The sequence below is a fragment of the Labrus bergylta genome, chromosome 3 (genome assembly GCF_963930695.1).
Source record: "Labrus bergylta chromosome 3, fLabBer1.1, whole genome shotgun sequence".
NCBI classification, from domain to species: Eukaryota; Metazoa; Chordata; class Actinopteri; order Labriformes; family Labridae; genus Labrus; species Labrus bergylta.
In genome coordinates this window covers 18,161,507-18,181,800 of record NC_089197.1, presented here as the reverse complement: position 1 = coordinate 18,181,800, position 20,294 = coordinate 18,161,507, and the positions used below count along the sequence as shown (strand labels likewise).

General features: G+C 39.3%; 1 protein-coding gene across 2 annotated transcripts in view; it reads left to right on the top strand.

Moving 5' to 3' along the window:
* The window catches only part of gpc6a (glypican 6a), a 140,715-nt gene that overhangs the window by 25,466 nt on the left and 94,955 nt on the right, over positions 1 to 20,294 (top strand). For both annotated transcript variants that reach the window (XM_020635908.3, XM_020635907.3), the window contains exon 2: positions 6,410 to 6,568. In XM_020635908.3, the coding sequence (XP_020491564.1) occupies positions 6,410 to 6,568 (159 nt within the window). The remainder of the gene's footprint in view (positions 1 to 6,409; positions 6,569 to 20,294) is intronic.

Below are 20,294 nucleotides of genomic sequence, written 5' to 3'. Positions count from 1 at the left end.
ACGCGACGGTCCCGGTTGAATCGGGACATAGATCGACCTATCTTTACAGCAAATGAAAGTGCAGCAAGTACAGGAAATGTTTCTTATGTCATAGTTGTGGAATGGAAACGGCATTCCCCCACAATAAGCCCATCCACTGTATACTGTATAAAGCTTTAAAATGTAAAGTCTTTGTATAAAGGTTGGTACCAATTTGGGCGTGTTGAATAGTCTAATGTAAAAAGGGGCGACTGATTCCTTTATTTCATATTTCATATTGAATGTACACTGCTTTCTTGTTTAAAAGAGCTTGATTCCTTTTAATCATCATTGGACTTTCAACTTATTTGTTGGATTCTCCTTCAAAAACAGCTGTAACATTAGGCTTTCACCCATACACACATGCCTAGCTTTCTATGTTTCAATTCTTTATTGGCACTGTTGGTGTTAAGTCTACGAAGTCTAACTCAGCCTGACCGAGACTGTGCACAACTGTGATCCTGAAAGCATGCAGCGTATTGACAGCTTGGTTTCGAATTCCATCTTGGGTGCAAAGCAACCATCTAGAACAGGACAGATATGGTCTGGTAAGCCAAAATCCCATCTAGATTTAGGAGCGATTATTCTCTAAGTTCACTAAGATAGATGTTTGAGTTTGTTTTGTTTTTATAGAGGGGGAGGAAAGAATTCAGGATGTATGAAGCCAGCAGAACAATGAGCAGAAAAGTTTTATGTGCAAAATATGTTTTAAATAGTTTTGTTCTGTATCACTCTGACTTATTTTCTATTTCTATGTTCTGCTGTTCTGCTGGTGTCTTTCTTATGGAAAGCAGCCAGAGAAGAAGACAGACGGAGAAAGAATAACATGAGACACAAACAGCCGTCACAACATCATAAACATGCAGCGCACACTCCTGCCTGGCACTCTCAAAGTTCTTTTTTTTCTTTTTTTCCTGTTGGTTTTATGTAACCGCAGCATCACCGTTTTCAAAGTGGAGAAAGTAGCAGGATGTGTCAAATAATGTGTTTATACAAAAACAAGTCTGAGAGATGAAAAGAGTGGTGCACAACCTGTGAAAGCTTAAAACACCAGGGTTTCCTTTCAGCTGTCATTTGCACTTAAGTAAAGTTCTGCTTTTTTATTGATTTTTTCCCCCTGTTTTTATTGGTCCAGCCTTCAGTTTTCCACAGCGGCAATCTGACTACTTTGAAAATTTAACTCAATTTACTGCATCAGCTGAGTCTTCGTACTGGAATGGATTTCCTTCAGAGATGCAGGGCTTCTGGGAGAAAATGTTTTATTTTTACTGATTTGATTCACTAAAAAAAATAAACCACATACTCTTACTCTGTTGTCCATGTGCATCATCTTCAAGCTTGTTTTTTTCATTGTCAGAAAAAAGTGGATCTAAATAGATGTTTTCTTTGACATTTGCAAACTAGCTGATGCATGCCAGATCTAGTTGGCCTTAACATCCTCCAAAAGTGATATACCCTGTTTCACTACACTGACAACTCAATAATACCTTGTTTCAAGAGCTCAATGACAACAGAGCTGACACAACACAAAGTGACATGAAGTTAATAAAATATAACCACTATACTGCACCATACAATGCACGATATTGTTTTCTCTGCGGGCATGATGTGCTACATTAAACGCATCTCGGCATGAGGATTATCACACAGCTTTGCATCTCCTCACAGTATAAATAAAGTGTGACAGCTGAGGAATGATGTTGCATTGCTAACAGATTACAGCACTGTCATTTATCAGAGAAACAAGAGAATGTGATAGAATCATCTTGTTTTGTTTTTTTCTCACAGAGTTTGGTCTCTGTGTCCAGGAGGCCTGCAGCATTTCTCTGGAGACAATGGGGTTTGTGTTGAACTGTTGATGGTGCACCTCATTACTGTAGCTGGGTGCCTCTCTAAGGACTGATTAAGGATTAAGCACATTTGAGAGTGCCAGCACGTATACATACTGCATCCTCGTTTCATTATCCGTGCAAGGCCCCTCTTTAAGTTACTGTATATGCATACTGAACACCAGTGTGCCTGCCTGTGTATACGCTCTGCAAAGTATGATCCTTTAAAAAAAGTCCCACAGTCTGAGTCTATTCTGCATAAATCCACCACCGGTGCAGCGGCAGGCATTTCATCTCTCTCTCTCTTTAAAGTTAACTGGTAGGACTGGGAGAAAGTGACGCACACCCCCTACCTTTTATGTGACTGCTGGACAGAGGTCCTTTTTAAGCCTAGGATAATGATGTCTGATTGTGCCAGACTAACAGCAGGAGGGAGAACTGATGAAGTAAGTTTGCATGAAAATATGATAACTTGTTATATTTCTATATCGGTAAGGAGGTGTAGACATGTAACAATTTTACAAAGAAGTTACACAAGTTACTTTATTTATTTTTTCGCTTGTTTTCTTCCTGTTGCTGCCCAAGACGACAAAACAGTTGAAAGAACACATAATGGCCAGTGTTCCTTAAATGCTTTCACAAAAACCACAGCCTCAATCTTTAGTTTGTTCATTGATCTCTTCTTGTCATTCAGGAGTTTTTCCATTTTCATGACACCCAAAAGGTCTTCTCTCAAGCTCCTGTATCTGACTTTTGTGCTCACAAGTAAAACTTCACACCAATGTGCAAAGGAATGGAAAACAAGTGAGACACTAATTAAAGGGTTTTTGTCATCTTGGTAAAAGTAAAACATTTTTATGTTGGTTTGTACATGGAGAACATTGGAGCGTTAGAGTTCTCTTTGATGGGAGATGGACCGTTTTCATTTTCTATCTGTCAGGCAGTGGTTAAGATTCAGTTTGTGTTTCAGTTTTTGTTTCATTTAGTTATGCACTAGTTTACTTTCCAATCATTAAATCTGAAATGATTTTTTTTTTTTTACGTAGGAAAATCACTGAGAGGTTAGTAAAGCCTACAATACAACAAAGAGAGTGAGGGGGTGTGTGCTCTTTGTATTAAGCAAAATTTGACCTGAACCTCCTCAATATTCATATTTTGCGCATGAAAAAAAACAGATATTGTGTATTTGCTTTGCTGGAGTAGTCTTACGTTAAATTAGGAATGTCTAAGGTGTTTAATAAAGTATAAAGATGTCTGCTTTATGACTGACTTGACTTGGCCCAGTGTCCACGTAGCATTTTTTCATGAGCGCCAGCGTCTTTTTTCAATTGTTTTCAATGAGCAAGAAGAGTTGGCAAAAAGCGCAGTGCCCAAAGTCTTTTTTACAAGCGCTCTGCCAATTTTGTGCTGCCGCTCTGAGCTCTCAAGTTGAAAATCTTTCAAGTTTTCATAAAGGCGCTGTTGACGTGTATGATATTACCAATAATTTTTGCCTCCTGTGGATCGTGTCTTGTACCCATTAAGCCCAGTGTATCATAATCAGCACCAGGAGCTGTTCATGCTAGATTTAGTACTTCACACTACCCATTCACACACTGATGGTATGTAAAGTGACCATCAGAAGTAATTAATCCCATTCATACACATTCATACACTGCAGATGAAGCAGTGGGAGAAACTTGAGGTTCAGTGTCTTGCCCAAGGACACATTGAACATTTTAATGCAGGAGCTGGGGATCGAACCCCCGACTTTTTTGTTGAGAGACGACAACTCTACCAACTGAGCAACAGCCGCCCCTAACAACGTGTTTTACAACATGATCTGCAGAAGATTATAAAAAAAATACATCAATTTTGAAAAAAACTTTTTGCTCACTGGGGAATGCTTTTATTATAAGCATACTTGTCTGTCTCAGTTGAGGTTCTTTATCACAGCCTTCTTTCCAGATTCAGTGAAGCTTGGTGTGGTTTTGTAGATACTTAAAGTATATTGTTTCTGAGGTTGCTCAGTGCAAATCAGACGACCTGTTTAGTTCAAATCTTTAAGATGAGTTGCTCATGAACTTATTCCTCTTGTTCAAAATTCCTTCTTGGGGATGTCTCGACTGAAGGTCTTCAGCTCTGTAATTGTGTTTGCTTCAGGGGAGTGTGTGTGTGTGTGTGTGTGTGTGTGCGTGTGTGTGTGTGTGCGTGTGTGTGTGTGTGTGTGTGTGTGTGTGTGTGTGTCTGACTGGTATCTCTCTCCAATCTCACATGTCTCAAAGTCCCTGATAGAAAATTAGCCCACCTGCCCGTTGACGCTGCCTTCAGAGATTGTGTTAAATGCACGATGGGTCCAGCCGGTTTTCAGTCAGATAGTGCCGTGCATTAAAACTGTTTAGCTGAGTTTTTTTCATCTCATCAGAATTCACAATAGTTTTTCCTCGTTCTTTTATGTGGTTCATGTACTTCTACACTCCTCCCCACTCAGGGAATAATCCACAGATGTTTCCCCATCTTTTTTAATGAGAAGGTTTTTGGGGATGTGTGAGGTAATTCACTGATTGTTGTCTTTCCAAAGGGATTGTAGCCATAGAGGTATAATTCTACTTTTTCTCCACTTGATAAATAATGACTACTGCACTTTGGTGAACTCTCCAAATTTAACAAATTATTTAACACTCTCCCTGAGGTCCAAAACTTCTGTTTGTGAATCGTGCAGACACTTCTTTGCTCATCTTTAAACTCTGATATGCACACTGTGTCCATGTGTAATAATTCTGCCAGGCTGTGAATTGATTTAAATCAATCATCTTCTCAAAGGCTTTTTTTGAAGAGAAACATGTAACTGACCCTGGATGAATCGCAACTCTGAACAAGCAAAGACTCATCTACAGAAACATTTGTATTTTCCTTTTTTTAATTGAATCTTATACTTACACATCATATCATGTACAAAAACTCCAGAGTCCAAGGCTCATCACATTATCCATGAAACACATTCCTGTTTCTTAGTGAGGAGAGAATTAATCTTATTAACTAGTACTTCACAACTCGTGACCTTGTGCTTCCTGTTGGTTTTATTTACCGAGGATCCACATCTCTACCACCAACCTTTCTGCCACTTCCACTGGGGGATATTCCATCGCAATGAGAGCCATAAAATGTGAACTTCTTTCCTTGTGAGGGAATAAAAACAGGACGTGTTTGATTAAGGCTGGACCCACTTGGCTATTCATTCTAAAAAATATGTTCTTTCGGTTGATTTTATTTTATCGTTGTGTCACAGCTGAAGTCTCAAATTAATTAATATATCATTATTCATACAATATAAAAAAAAACTCAAACTGAACCCTGAATTAACTCCTTAACTTAGGGTTAAGTAATGGTAAATGTTAAATGATCTTGAGCCTGTTTAGCGCTTTTCTAGTCTTCTGACTACTCAAAGCGCTTTTACACAGCAGGTCACACCTACCCATTCAAGCACTGAAAGCAGAGGTTGCTTTGTAAAGTGACTATCAGAAGTAACTAATCCCATTCATACACATTCACACTCTGCCGACGAAGCAGCAGGAGAAACTTGGGGTTAAGTCTCTTCCCCAAGTACACATAGTGCATGTTGCATCAGGAGCTAGGGATCGAACCCCTGATCTTCCGGATAGAGAGACGACCGACTTTACCAACTGAGCCACAGCTGCCTTATGAGTAAGGGATACTCTGAAGTACATCAGTTCAAATGTGGGAATTGTAAATGTTTCTGCATAAAGTTATAGCAATCAATGTTTTTATGTATCAAATGAAAGTTCAATTCTTTTATTAATTGTTTTATTCTAAATTTAGTTTGATCTGTTTTGATCTGATTCACATTAAGCAGTTAACAAATGTATTATTCTCCAGCCCTCATAAAGACCTCTGTGATCTCCCTGCAAAGTATCAAACATTAAAAGGACACCGTCAGGGAGCAGCTGGTGAAAATAGAGCCACATATCACTATCAGTAGTTTGTATAGACCAAAAGGAGAGTGGAAATTGTAATTTAGTTCACGAAATGGTCAAACTAAAACTCCACATGGACGATAATTGCTACGTGAATAAGCTGTTTCTTAGAAATAAGTCTGCTAATGAATTGATCATTTATCATGATGATTTGTTGAATGATTTGCAGTCCAATAACTCATAATGTCCATTTACCTGTGGCAGATGTCTATGCTTTGGTTTGGTCTTTACACACTGACTCTCTGTTTCTACACGCGCTGCTTCTAGTTGATGTGTGTATCACTGATGTACATGAGCTCAGTTGCTGTTATTGCAGTGCTCTGGACTGTGACATAAAGAAAAATTCTCTATGAGCTGTATGCACTGCCTTATCAAAGTTACTCTCTGTTTCACAGGATAGCAGGTTACCGACAAATATTATCCTTCCCCATTTGTTACGCTCTGTTCCTCTTTGATAGCCTCAGTGATGAGAGTTCCAAAATCACAGGAGAGTTTTGATCAAAGACTCAGCTCTTGCCTTTTGAAAAAACTAATTCCTGTGGCAGTGATGTGTATAAAAATGGCTCTCTCTGTCTCTGTCTCCCTCAGGTGAGCACCTGCGTGTCTGTCCTCAGGGATACACCTGCTGCACATCTGAGATGGAGGACAATCTCCACCAGCAGAGCAAACAGGAGTTTGAGATCTTGGTGGAGGAGAGCAGCAGGAATATGAGGACAACGTTTGTCTCCAGGCATAAAAAGTTTGACGGTAAGCCACATCGGTTTGTTTTATCTTGAGGTTTTGTGCAGAAAAAGAGTTACATATACTTTCATCCCACAGTTTCTACTTCTTCAAACAGAGCCTACTTTAAGATCAGACTTCTGATAACTACTATGTTTTAAACAAATTGACTTAAATAGAGGATGGGTTGAAAACTAGATGAGCTCTTTACACAACCTGACATTCAACCTATCCACACATACATTTATACACTGATGTTGGTAACTTATAAGGTTCTGATCTAAGACTAACAATCAAGCCCCTTTTACACATTCATTGCACTCTTTAAAATGTTTGTACGTAACCCAGGGGGGCTGCTTATAAAAATACAAATCTCCAAATCCATTGATCTTGACTTGAAAACTAGAGCAAAGTCCAATAGAGCTTTCACGCTTGCAGAAAACTCCTGAAAAACTCAGGATATCGTATGTGTGAACGCAAACAGTCAAATTTTGTGTTCAGATTTCATTCCAAGTGTCTCCTGCCAGACCCCTAGCATTTTCTCCGCAGCATATCTGAGTGAGAATGCAGCAGGATATTCTCCGGAGACTTCACCTCAAGCCAATGAGAAGGGGGGGATTGATGTTTCTATACTGAGACTGCTGCATGGTGCATAGAGTGTATGCACTCGACCACTACAATCCCTGTGCACGTAATTAAACGGCTGCATTATGTTTTCTGTTCTCCAGCATGTTGTATATATTCCAGTTATAGCGTCACATAGCGGACTCCGTTGCTTCGTCCGCTACATCCGCATCTTTTTTTTTTTTTTTTACATCACATCTTACCTCAGGAGACCCCCCTCCTGTCTGACAGGGATATTCTCCTGCTGTGAGGTGAATATGTTAACAACCAGATCAGGAGAAACTCTGGAGCAGTCTTCCTGAAATTATCTAGAGATTTACAAGAGTGCATACTGTATGTGAAAACAGCTCCAGTGATGTCTGAGTGAGCTAAGGTGTGAACACAGCAGGTCTGTCCAGACCATTCAAGACTAATTATTTACTGCTCAGCTCAGTTTCTCTTATAATGTTTGACACTACTGCGTTTTTATTGTTTGTAAGGCCTCATACGTGTTGTTGTACTGTTGAACCAGAAGCAGACAGCATTACGGAAGATACTTCCTCCTTCTCCTGCACGCTCTCTACCCACGCACCCCATCTCTACCTTAACCAAATACACTATTCAAAGATGAAGCAGCACATCAGATACAGACACCCCCCACTGTGTGGGGGGAAATCAAAATGTTTTTTTCCTGTATACGGTAATTGAGACCTTGATATACAGACTGGGTGAGCCAGGGATCACTACATACATCCTTCTAATTTATGGACAGTTTGCTCAGACTTGCAGATAAGGGGGACATATTATTTTTGAAGATATAATTTGACCAAATTCAATTGTTTTAGGTTACTTTACTTTCATTTTGCCTACTTACAAGCTACCATACAAGACCCAGACACAGGTTTTTCTAACTAGCTATCATTTCTTCATGCTCACAAACATGTGCTTGATTGACTGACAGAGCCTTCTGTATGTAAGTACATACAGAAAGAACAAAACAGCACTATTTCTGCTTTGTAGTGAAAAGTGTTTGAAAGTATTGAATGCGTTCATGTCTGTGAAGTCAGTGCACTGCAACACCTGAAGGTCTCCACATAGTGCGCAGTATAATCTAACGGTGCTTGTTCTGTTAGTCAGTGAATATCAGAGTCTTTTGGTTTCTTTCCTTCTAAAACATGTTCTCTGATTCAACATTCCTTTTCATCTGAAGCAAATGCTGTCAAGTGCAATCATCTTCAGTGACAAGCATCAAGATGTCTGCTTTTGATCAAAAAAAAAATGTTCCCCTTGACAGAAAAACTCAAGATTTGTCACAGTTGTTTTTCTAGAAAAAGATAATTGAAAAGCAGCCTTGACCCTACGCAACTGAAAAATCTATGAGTCTTTCCTTTCAGACGTAGGTATTCAATATGAGAAAAAGACACTTGTGTTTAATGAGGACATTTTTTTTGTGGTCCTTGGCAAACCAAAGCTGTCCTAAAATCTTTTTCCTCTTTATGTGGACCAAAGCATGATACAAACTGAAAACACTGCGTCGGCAGCAGAAAAAGAAAGACCTCAGATAAGAGAGATGGACGTTTTTAATGGCCAAAACCATCAAGAATAGATGTTTTTTCTTTTTTATGTGTCACTGCTGAGTGTTGACTGATCCATCTGTGAGGTTGGCAGTCAACGGAGGACATTACCTGCGTGTTCCTTGAACTAAATTTGATAAGGAATATTCAAATTTTATTATTTTAACAGGCACAATTAGTTCTCAGAATAATTTTAAACGCTCGCTTAAAGACAGATCATTTAAAAGGCAGCATTAACCCAGCATAACATCTGCATGTACTTGAATGTGCAAATTAACAAAATCACACAGCATTGTATTTCTCTTTTAAACCATCCATATGTTACACTTTGAATATCATTCTAATAATATCATTCTCAACATTTACTTGTAAAGCTCCAATTCATAACATTAATCCAGCATGAGCACAGCACTTAGCAATGTTTATTAAAGTAACAGTAGCAAGGAAAAACTACCTTTTAAGAGGTAGAAAACTCAAACTCTCAGACTCTGAAGTAAGTGACATGCAATAATATTCTAGGTGTTCAAACAGATATATAGAGAGGGACCGACATGAGCTCAGTGTGCCAGGTACCCTGACAGTCTAACTGCTAATTTCCATTTGCTCCTGCTGACGCTGTGTGCCCTGCCCAACTGAGTTCGTTTCTGGAATGTGAGCGCAGTACAGCCATGAGCTGCTGTACACACATCACAGTAGAACTTATTGATCACGTAGGAATTAGATCGTTTGGTGATCAATTAGATTAGATCAATTTTGATGTAATATTGATAGTGATGGAATGTACGACCGTGCGTCCTTATAATGAGTTTTATTTTGAAATCTACCAGATGCTCTGTGCTTTTCCTTGTCTGGCTTCCTGTCTGGCGTGATCTGTTCTGTCAAGCTTGAAACATGCAGCGAGCTCTGTTGAAAATAGACTTGCAGTGTATTTGAAACGGAGCAGAGCGTAGTAGCGCTGCTGGCACGCGATGGAGACTTACCGCAACATTGGCTGTGGAAACAGGTGCATTGACTGGAGTGGCTGAGAACTGTTTTGTAGTGTGCAACGTACACAGAGTATGTGGAAATTGGCTGTTCCAAGCCTGAGCCAGCCTGAACAATAAGCTTTGCCAAAAAGGAACGTTTTAAGCCTCCTCCTGTAAGTCAAGACGGTGTCTGCCTCCTGGACCATGTCTTGTATTATTAGTATTTAAAGACTATGGCCAAGAAACCTCATCTAGACATCGCTTTAAAGTTAGTGTCATAAGTATCTCTTTGAATTATTGGAGATGATTTACCTTTGTTTGACCTTTCACTTGTGATTGTTTCATACAGTCTGTCTTCTTATTACTTTTCTATTTCCTTAGCTTGCTGTCCTCATTTCTGCCACTCAATAGATGATGAAAAGACTGTAGACTTTTCTGTCATCAAAATAAGTGCGTTTTAAACTTATCCCCTTTTTCCTCTCACTTTGAAAACTTCTCTTTAAAATACTTTTTCACAGAAGAGTGTCATTAATGATACGTGCTCTTGAGAACTTGAGATACTTCTTTAAAAAAAAAAAAAAAAGCAAAGAAGCCCAAGCATACTATCTTTTGAAATTCTGAAAGAATGTGTGGGAGTTTTGTTTTTGAGTGCTTGTTCCAACAGATAATCCTCAAGTTTTAAAAATCATGTTTGGGTGTGTTTTCTCTTTCACTTGAACTCAGCAGGAGTGATCACTGAGAAAAAAAAGTTTCATTTGCATCATGCACAAGGAAACAGTTTGCAGCAAAACACAAATATGATCATATGGAGAGATGCATTGATCTGAAACAAGTGGAGCATAGTAAGTAGCTTTCTGTGACGATTAAATATCTGGATTTAAGGGGATTTCACTCACTACAGTTAGGAGGTTTCAGAAGGGAACAACGTTCCTTACAGGACAGAAAGTTCTTAATCATTTTAAAGGATGGCGTCATGGTGGCAATAATTCATTTGTGGTAAATGAAACTGTTTGATCAATACACCATATCCAATCATTGGTTTTGGAGAACAAGATTAAGGTTTTGATTGGAAGCAGGAAATATTCAAGAGAACTGAATTGATCTAAGGTATCTGACATGACTAGAGGTGGGGGGAAAAAATCGATTTATGTAAAAAAAAATAAAAAATTTATGATTTAAAATCAATACATAACTTCCAAAAATCGTTTTTGTTAATTTGTGGGCTAATCAGTCACTCCCTGCTAAATGCTTAGGCTAGCTCTTTAACTAAGCAGAATGCCAAATAGAGCAAGAAGAAATTCAGCCAGTCTCACAGATGCCTGGAGTATATCCTGCAGTGTACTTCTTTAAAAATAGACTTTGAATCCATGGATCAATGAATCCAGAATCTTTTTGAATAGAAAATCGATTCTGAATCGAATCGTGACCCCAAGAATCAAAATCCAATTCAATTGAAACGTGAGACGCCCAAATATTCCCAACACTAGACATGACTTCCTTTTTTAAAATATCTCAATTTTTTAATTTTGGTTTCACACCTGACACATGTTCAGGTCCTCTAATGACAGCCTTGTGTTTGTTTAACCCTTTCTTGCGCTTTATATTTAATGATCATGTAATAATTAGGAGTTGCAGCTTTAATGTAAATGTTAACTGTTCCAACTCATCGATGGATGCTACACTAAGAGTTAGATTAGGGCCCAGCTCCATCACATCTATGCTCCCAATAAGTGACAACATCAATCATTATAAAGTGTTACTCTTTTAAAAATGTGTGGAATTCATGATTTTATAATAAAAACACAACATTAAAATACTCATTAAAATCCACAAATGACACAGCTACAATTCTGAGAGATGAACTTTACAAGAGTAGAAGAAAGCACCAATACAGTACTTCCAGCGTTAAAAAAGGGCCAGCTGTATAAAACTTTTTAATTGGTAGCCACAGGTTATGCAATCATTGGCAGATTGTTTGAACTGTGCAGTGAAAGACTTGAAAATCTTGAGTGCATTACTGCATTAATATCCCCATTTTAAAGCTGTCGCTGTAGAACACTGCCCATATATCTGTACAGTTTTACAGCACCACTGGTGACACAAATCACTTATGCAATTCATTCCTCTGCACATGGCCGTATCGCCAGTCCACTCAACATCACATTCCTTTTCTTTGTGTTAGGCTCCCTCCACCTTGTGGGGTTTGATTCATCCCTCATCAATTTTACATGTCCTCATTTCTGTCCCTGGTTATTTATAGGGCCTATTATGAAAACCTTAACTTACTTTTTGATTACTGACTACTTTCCCTGGAGGCCTGTGGGTTCTGATGCATTATTGAGCAATCCTGAAGCCATAAATGACTGTTGCACACCAGAATTGAGGTTTGGGTAGTCTGAATGTATTGCCCCCCCCCCCCCCCCCTAAATCTCTCAGAAAGCCTTATATTCTCCCAGAGAGACTCAAAGTCCGGGCATTTTCCAGTCCTATTGATGCACTGTATGGAGTAGGAAACTCACAACCAACTTTGCAGCACTGCAACTCTGCATTTTTTTTTTCTTTTTGACTGAGTTGGGTTTCACTCCCAACAGGTTTGTTTTATTAATCTCTGAAGACATTACTGCGGTTGCCCTAAGGTAACTCAAATTAAGGACAAGAAATGGGATGAACATTTGCAATATTTATGCGTGTGAGAGAGGAAGCTGAGAGACAGAGAGAGGGGCAGAGTGACACGGGGTGTGTGAAAGTGGCAGAGCGGGGGAAGAGAATTGCATCACATCTGTGAAGGATTAATTGCGGTGGATGAACCATGATAAAAGGTGATGCTCAGTCAAGTGATATGAGATCGAAACCACTGTTCAGAGTGGTTTGTGGCCACAGGAGCTGTCAGTTCTATTTCATTTTTTATATCTCTTTGATTTGTGGTCTTGTACTGTAGTGAACATTTGTATAATTTCCCTACTCAACACCACATCGCAGTTATAGACATGATATATCTGTATTTATTCAATTAAACATTACAAAAACAATGGTATGAATGGCTTTACATTTTTTTAAGCTACATGATTCCATGTCTTTAATGTAAGTACTCAATGAAAAACTACAATGCGGGTTTAGTCAATTTTAAATTAATTTAGATATTTTCATGTAAACATTGTCATAAAATTCTACATATTGTACATTTAAGTTGCTAAAATAGGTTTCACAAGATGACCTGCAGGAGTATGTGTTAAGGAAGCTCTTCAGCAGTCAAACAATATGCTGTGCCTTTGAGAAGCACAGTAGATCCTTTGGGAGGTTTTGAGGTTTATAGACAGGGATGGAGAGGACTTGGGCTTATTTGTATCTCCAGCATAACCAGTTCTATTTTTCATTTGTTTTTCTTGTGTGTAATGCTCATTAGGTTCACTTTTGTCGATGCTCTTCAGCCGAGACCTCGACCACAGATTAGCGTGTTTGGTTGGCTGACTGAAGTCTGGGATGAGCAGCAGCCTTGGTTGACTAAGTTCTTTGATCCTGCCCCAGTAGAGCTTCTCTGCTCAACGTTGAGAGCTGCAGTGCCTCTCATTCACTTCAGCGATCCCTCATTCACCGACTTAAACCAAGACTGACTCCAACACAACACCCTGTTCTCTCTAATCTGCACTCTCTGCAAATTCACAAGCTCCTACAGTGTAGTAGCCTTTGTGAGCCAGCAAGCACACACACAGGGTAAAAACACGACTCCATTTACTGCTTTTGACACACTCATTCTTTGTCAGAAACATTTCTATGGCAAGGTGAAGTATCTTAGAAATGAGACGTTTTGATTTGAAATATCTAGATGAATGTTTTTTACCACAATAAAAAAACATATTTTTATGCAAATACTGTAAGAGCATTAGAAGAGACCTTAAGTATTGTACCCTTCCTCAGTTCTACTCATTATGATGTGTCCTCTTTTGAACCAAATGGAGAAAGAGCGCTATGAGTCACCATCAACATTGCACTTTATGAACTGACCCAATTAAAAACAACAAAGAGTCAACTGAGGATAGGAAACAACATGTTGTTATGTACTACCCCTAACAATAATGATAAACTAATAGGCATTGATAACCATTTAAGCAAACATTCATCTCATAAATCAAAAGCTGAGCAGTAGCATACCTGGGTCAATGTTGTTGTTTCTGTGATTTTGTTTGTAATTTTCATTTTCAGCTATTCAATGCTGATTAATGCTTCTGGGGAGGCAACAATGGCATGTCTAAATGAGTGTTTGAAACATTAACATCAAGAAATAAAAATTAAAGAAATAAATTAGAGCTCAAAAATTAAAGTTTTACAACTAAATGTTGTGTAGCTGTAGGACAAGAAAAGACGCATTGAAAGATGCATTCATATAGATGTCTCCATTATATTCATCACTCTTTAGATCTATAGATTAACTGTAAACTCTGCAGCAGATACTGAGGTCATATTATGTTGTATGGACAAGTATGGAAGAAGGCTTCTTCCAAAATAATAAAACAGCTCTAATGGCCTTCAAGCAAACATTTTACCAAGTTTGACTCATACACATTGTCAGTTCTTTAAAGAATCTCTGTGTGCCCCTGATAAAGAACTTTGTCTCTGCTTCAGAGGACAAAGACACTTCGGTGTTTCCAAATACTCAGTGCACTCCATGTTTTATCAGCACTGTGCACTACGGCGGTCCATTTCCTGAGCGTTAAAACATCGCCCCTCTGCTCCGGTTTCAAATACGCACTAAGTTTATTTTCCATGGAGCCCACTGCAATCACGCGTCAAGCTTAGCAGAGCAGATCATTCCAGACAGGAATAACACAGAGCACCCGTTCAATTTCAAAACAAAACACAGTCTACTGACTCATGATCATTTCATCACTTTATCAACATTACGTCAAAACAGGCACCAGACGAATAACAAATCGACCACAGACAGACAAAGCAACATGTTCTTTGCCCGTTGTTCTCTTTATTCTAGTGTGATCTTGTAGCTCTCTTGTGATCTACTGCGCATTGGACAGAGCAAAAATGTGGCACTGACTAAACGCAGCACGTACGGACTATGTGGATATAAACTGTCAGAGCTGCAGGTTTTTCTTAAAGGAATGTAACTTAAAGGTTCTATATGTAACTTTTTACATGTATAAATCGTTTTTTTATCGCCCATTAATAAGCGAACAGTTAACTGATGTGAAAAAGTAGATGTTCACTGTCTATCTGTGTTGCCTGTATAAAATGTTTCCCCGGGTTGTATTTTCCGCGAAAGCTCCAGGAAGTGACATTTTGTGTGTTCTCAACGTCCTCCTCACGGCCGTGCTCTCCGTGCTGCGGACGGAGAACGCGTGTGTTGACGGACCAGAGCGACAAGCAATGCACACATATATCTGGTGGAAGTTCAGTGTCACTCCGCTCCGCTTACAGAGATCAACAGTACAAACTGATCACACACTCCTGGTTTTCACTTCCACACACTTCTTTCCGCTCTAGGAGTTCTCAAAGGCGGACAAACTCATCACACACTCGTGCTCTCAGCCAGTGCCTGCCGAGACTGAATACAGACACACAGACTCCCTCACAGACTTTCACATGTGTATGACCACTTACCTCCTCTGCAAACATTATGCCGGTAAATATCCAGTGTTTTACGGCCGATGATGATGCTCGTTTGTGTACGTACGAGCACGCGAGGGATAGCAAGCAACAGGTTACTGGTGCAGATGCATTTGTTGATTAACTGCATCACGTTTTTCTTTAGTTTCCTCTGGAAGAAAGTGATCAAACACAACATCATGTTTTTTTTTTAGTGAAGAAATATTGACTGAGTGCATTGAAAGCCAGTTCATTATGCGTATTAGAAAGCTTCTGGTGATCTACTAACTTCTTAAGGCATCACAACTCTTTACATGTATTATTCATGTCTGACATTCATTGAAGTACTTACCAAGTACAAGTTTTAAAATGCCCACAATTCATAGCTGACATCAAGTGCTTGCATCAAAACAGGGTCTCAGAGGTCCTCATTATATGAAACTCACCCCGGTTCAGCCCCAGATTAATGAACGAGAATTATAATTACATATTTTGTCATTGCAAGTATAATCTTTCAAAAAGTAAACAATTAGCTCACTTATTATTCTCATAGTTTAACCTTAATATCCTCAATGTAACACAAGATGTGTGTTTGACTACAGCAGACTTGATTGATAACTCAAACACGTTATGTAACTCTGTGCACACGCTCCACTGTTGCAAAGTGAGCATGTGAAAACGTGGACTCATTTGTAATTCCCATTATCCTTTGTCCATGAATAAATCGATTAAAGAGGTGACACCTGATAGACACTGGAAGATTCTGATGAGATTTAGAAATGTAGACGCTACACTCCATGTGGCAGATTGTCTGCTGTGGTCAGATGGACATTCATTTGGCAGAGGTAAACTCGCTGAATACATTGGCTTCAGTGGGAGGTCAGGCGCTAATTAGCCAAATATGTGGAGAGTCTCTTGGTATGTAATATCTAATTGATTTAGAATAGAACCAATACAAGTATGAGGCTGCTTGTCTTCATTGTTGCAATATTTGTTGAAAAATTGACGGTTCAGAACGCCTACTTATTCTCTGCCCTTGTTAGCACAATTCTGCAGAGCCTGGTGCTTTACAGTTCATCCAGCTTACTGTAAAGCTGCAGCATGGAAAATACCTGCACATGTTCTTTTTGTGTTTTCTTTGACATTACCAATCAATCAATCAATCATTATTTGTATAGCGCCAATTCATAACGAGTGTTATCTGAGAGGCTTTACAAAAGAGCATTATGGGATAATATGCAGGAAAGAATTTCTGCTTTATACTCCATGTGTTCCTGTTGTCCACACTTCCTTGCCACTGTGGTGGAGGTTGGAGCAGGCCGTGCATGAATGAGGACGGCAGTGGTTGTGGGGACGACACACGGTGGTGGCTGGGCGTCAGACGGGGGTTGTGCACATTAGAGTGACATACAGCTTTATTCACATGGACTGAGCTACAATGGTAAAATTCTTAATACCTGAATTTTTCCAATGGCCAAAAAGGTCAAGTAAATCATGATTTTTCCTGAAAAATCTGGCAACTCAAGGGATTTCTTGTCCATACAGCTCGAAATTTTCCTTAAGATGCTTTATTTAAAGGGAACTCCCTCTAGCCTTACTCACTGCCACAAAAGTTTAATAAACTCAACGTTACAACCACTGATAGTTTGAGTGTAGCTAGATTGCATTTTCACATAGCTGCTATTTTTTGTGATGTAAAAATGGGAAAAAAATTGTTTTATGTAAAAATCGAGATTGTTATCTTCTGAGATTTTTAATCAATTCACAACTTCCAAAAATCTTCTTTTTTTGGGGGGGTGGGGGGGTGGGTAATAAGTCACTCCCTGCTAAGTGCTAAAGCCAGCTCTTTAACTCAGTAGAATACCAAATGGAGCAGCAAGAAATTCAGCCGGTCTCACAGATAACTAGTGTATATCCTGAAGTATGTACTAATTTTAAAAAAAAAATTGATTCTTGGATCCATGAATCCAGAATCATTTTGAATCGTAAATAGATTCAAGAATCGAAATCCAATCCAATTGAATTGGGAGACACCCAAAGATTCCCAGCCCTAATGTGATGTGCATTTAACAACCCTCCCTGAACTCCCTCTTTCCTTCAAATGCCTTTCATTCGGGTGAGGAAAAAGTTCCCCTCACAGAAAAACAGGAGAAATTTGTTTGGGGAAAAATGGAAAGCAACCATGACACTGACACCATGACAATGAACCACATGTAGGACACAGGACATAGAACACATTTACGGGACATTGAGCACAGGACTGGGTAAGAATCTGATGCTGCAGCCCCTCTCATTACACAGGAGATGACAGGAAAATACACACAGGGCAGGACAGCGGTAAGGACGGGGCATGCATTGATTTAACCCCTACAGCTCAGTCATGAAGCTGAGACCTCTGTGACAGTCACACGTCCATTTCTAATGAAATCTAAAACCGTGTGGACACGCAGTTCCTGGAAGTGTTCATAAATAAATAACCTCTGTCTGATGTCCCTGAGTTATCCTAAGTGAATGTCAGGAAGACTGTAATTCTCTGAGGATGGAGGGAATGGGGTCCGTCCAGCGGTGCTTTAACTGAGAGTTGGTGGCAGCCTCCATCATCTGGCATCGACTGCCGCCCGGTGTCACTTTTGTACTTCAGGATGGATGGCTCTGTGCGGCGCGGACGCCGTTAACTCTGTCCCACTGGTGAGCTTCAAGGAGAGGCTAAAAGAGGCAAACCTTTCCACAAAAGGTTGAAAGAATGAGAATGAAATCCACAGTCCTGGTGCGATGTCATTCTTCTTTTCAATATATTTATTAAATTAAATTTTTGGGTGTCAGATACTGAAAGATATACACTGTGAAAACTCACTTAGAAGAAATCCCATCCGAGGGATATTGAGTTTGCTCAGGCTACAGCTGAGATCCTTCCATCTATTGAGACAGATGAAAAATGTTTCTCCACCTTCTCTAAAGGTGATGATGTGTTTCCCCTCCTACACACTCACTGCTCTTCTTTTGATTTCGTCTCATTTAAAATCCACTGACCGAGAGGCCGACATCATTTTTCATCTACGGCGATTCCTTGTGTTGAGTATGTGAAACCAGATCATGAGATACCACAGAGAAGAACATATTTGATATGTATAGTTTCATATTTATAAAGAAGCATGTTTTCAGTCATTTTATGAGAAATGAAAAAGTTATGTCATCATGTTTGTGCCAGTGTGGGGTATAATTAACTGCCACAGAATGGCTGCATTTAAGTTTCAAAATGTGTGATAACAGCACATTGTGGTCGTGTTGTCTTCAATGTTTCTACTCGAGGGGGGAACAATTTACAATTGAATTGTGGACATTGTTGGACAGATTACTAACATCTTGTGTTTCTGGCTCACATCATGAGGAAAAGATTGCATACATAAATCAAAATATATGTTATAAGAAACCATCTGAATAAGTGAGCTATTTTGTGCTTTGGTACATCTTAGTACATACAATCACATGGTTATTGTTAAGGAAAGTATTCATCCTGATAGGAGATTATGTAGTTATAGGTGAGTTTGTTTACAGGAGTGTACAGCAATTTCAGTAATTGTTTGTACATCATGATGAGCACAAAATGTCTTTATTCAAACTATTATGTATTTTAGAAATGTAGTTCAGATTTATCAGTATTGTTGAATGTGTATTTTTAAGTACGTATTCAGCCTCTATCAATGAGGCCATCAACACTGCAGCATAGTGTGCAGAAAAAGATTAATAACCAGAACATGAACCCCAGTTGTGCATTTGCTGTTGTTTGCCTGCCCCCTCTGAAAGATCTCTACCATAACTCACACAAAGACATTTTTTTCTGAAGGGCTTTGAAAGAATTGGGATCATATCAATCAAAACTTGAGAACTTTCTTTTTTTTTTTTAGAATGAATACATTTGAAACAGGGTTATGTAATGCAGCCTGTGGGCTGCTGAAGCCGTAGTATCTCATTCAACGTCCAGCTCACATCCCTGAGTGAAGGGAATGAGGCACGGCTGTGTGTTCTCCGGCCGTGGCTGCAGTCCTGCTCTTTCTTAGACAAAAGCTAACCTTCATTTAGGGATGACAACAGGCACAAGGACAGAAAGGAACGATACACTGGCTGTGTTTTTTTTTCTTCTGAGAACGTCTGTGTCCTCAGCCAGGCGCAGGAAACGCTCTGCAGGATGGATAAGTCTGAGGAAGCTCTGCATGAAAGCTTTCATGGGGAGAGGCACTCCAACGGCCAGGTTGAGACAAAGCTGCTTATCCAAGGGGTCACAGTAATGTAATAGTGTGTGCTGCCAATTTGCTCCTCACTATTCACCGGGCGTGAATATCATCCACGGAAGGAAAGCACTTTCATTTTCTGAGCCGTGCTAATTGTCTTCTCCAGTGCCTCTCAACACTGAACTCTGTGTCAGATGTTGGAAGACACCGAGATGCCCTCAGCAAAGGTTTCTTTTGTCAATATAATTAACTGAACAGACAAGAGGACCTGTAGTTATAACCTTGAGGTAATCTAAAGAGCCTAGACAGGAAATGGTTAAGTTAGTTAGTATGTTGTTACACTAGATTACATTAGATTGCAGTTACACTACATTTTCCCATTGGCACTTCTGCTGATGAAGAATTGTGCTGCTGTCCCTTGATCTTGTTTTGTGGTTATTGTTAAGCTTTTCTTCATCAGGGAAGAAATACCCCCATATTTAATGAAAGCAAAGAATTGTTCAAATACCCAAATTAGTTTTTGCAACATTTTCTAATGATGCAACCAGACTGCAACAGTTAAATGTGAAATGTGGGTGAGTTATGCAAATAGCAGCTACTGTATAGTCTAAAGGTCGAGCAGTGACAAGGAGCAGGTCACAGAAGTCTGCTAAACTCTCCTCTTTTTTAATTTGTGGTTATCAGGTCCAAATGATGCTGACTTAGGTGACATCACTTGAGTTAATTTAGCAGATTCAGTTCCATCTGGAGCCACTAAAGGTTTTATACAACTTTTAACTTCTGGAGT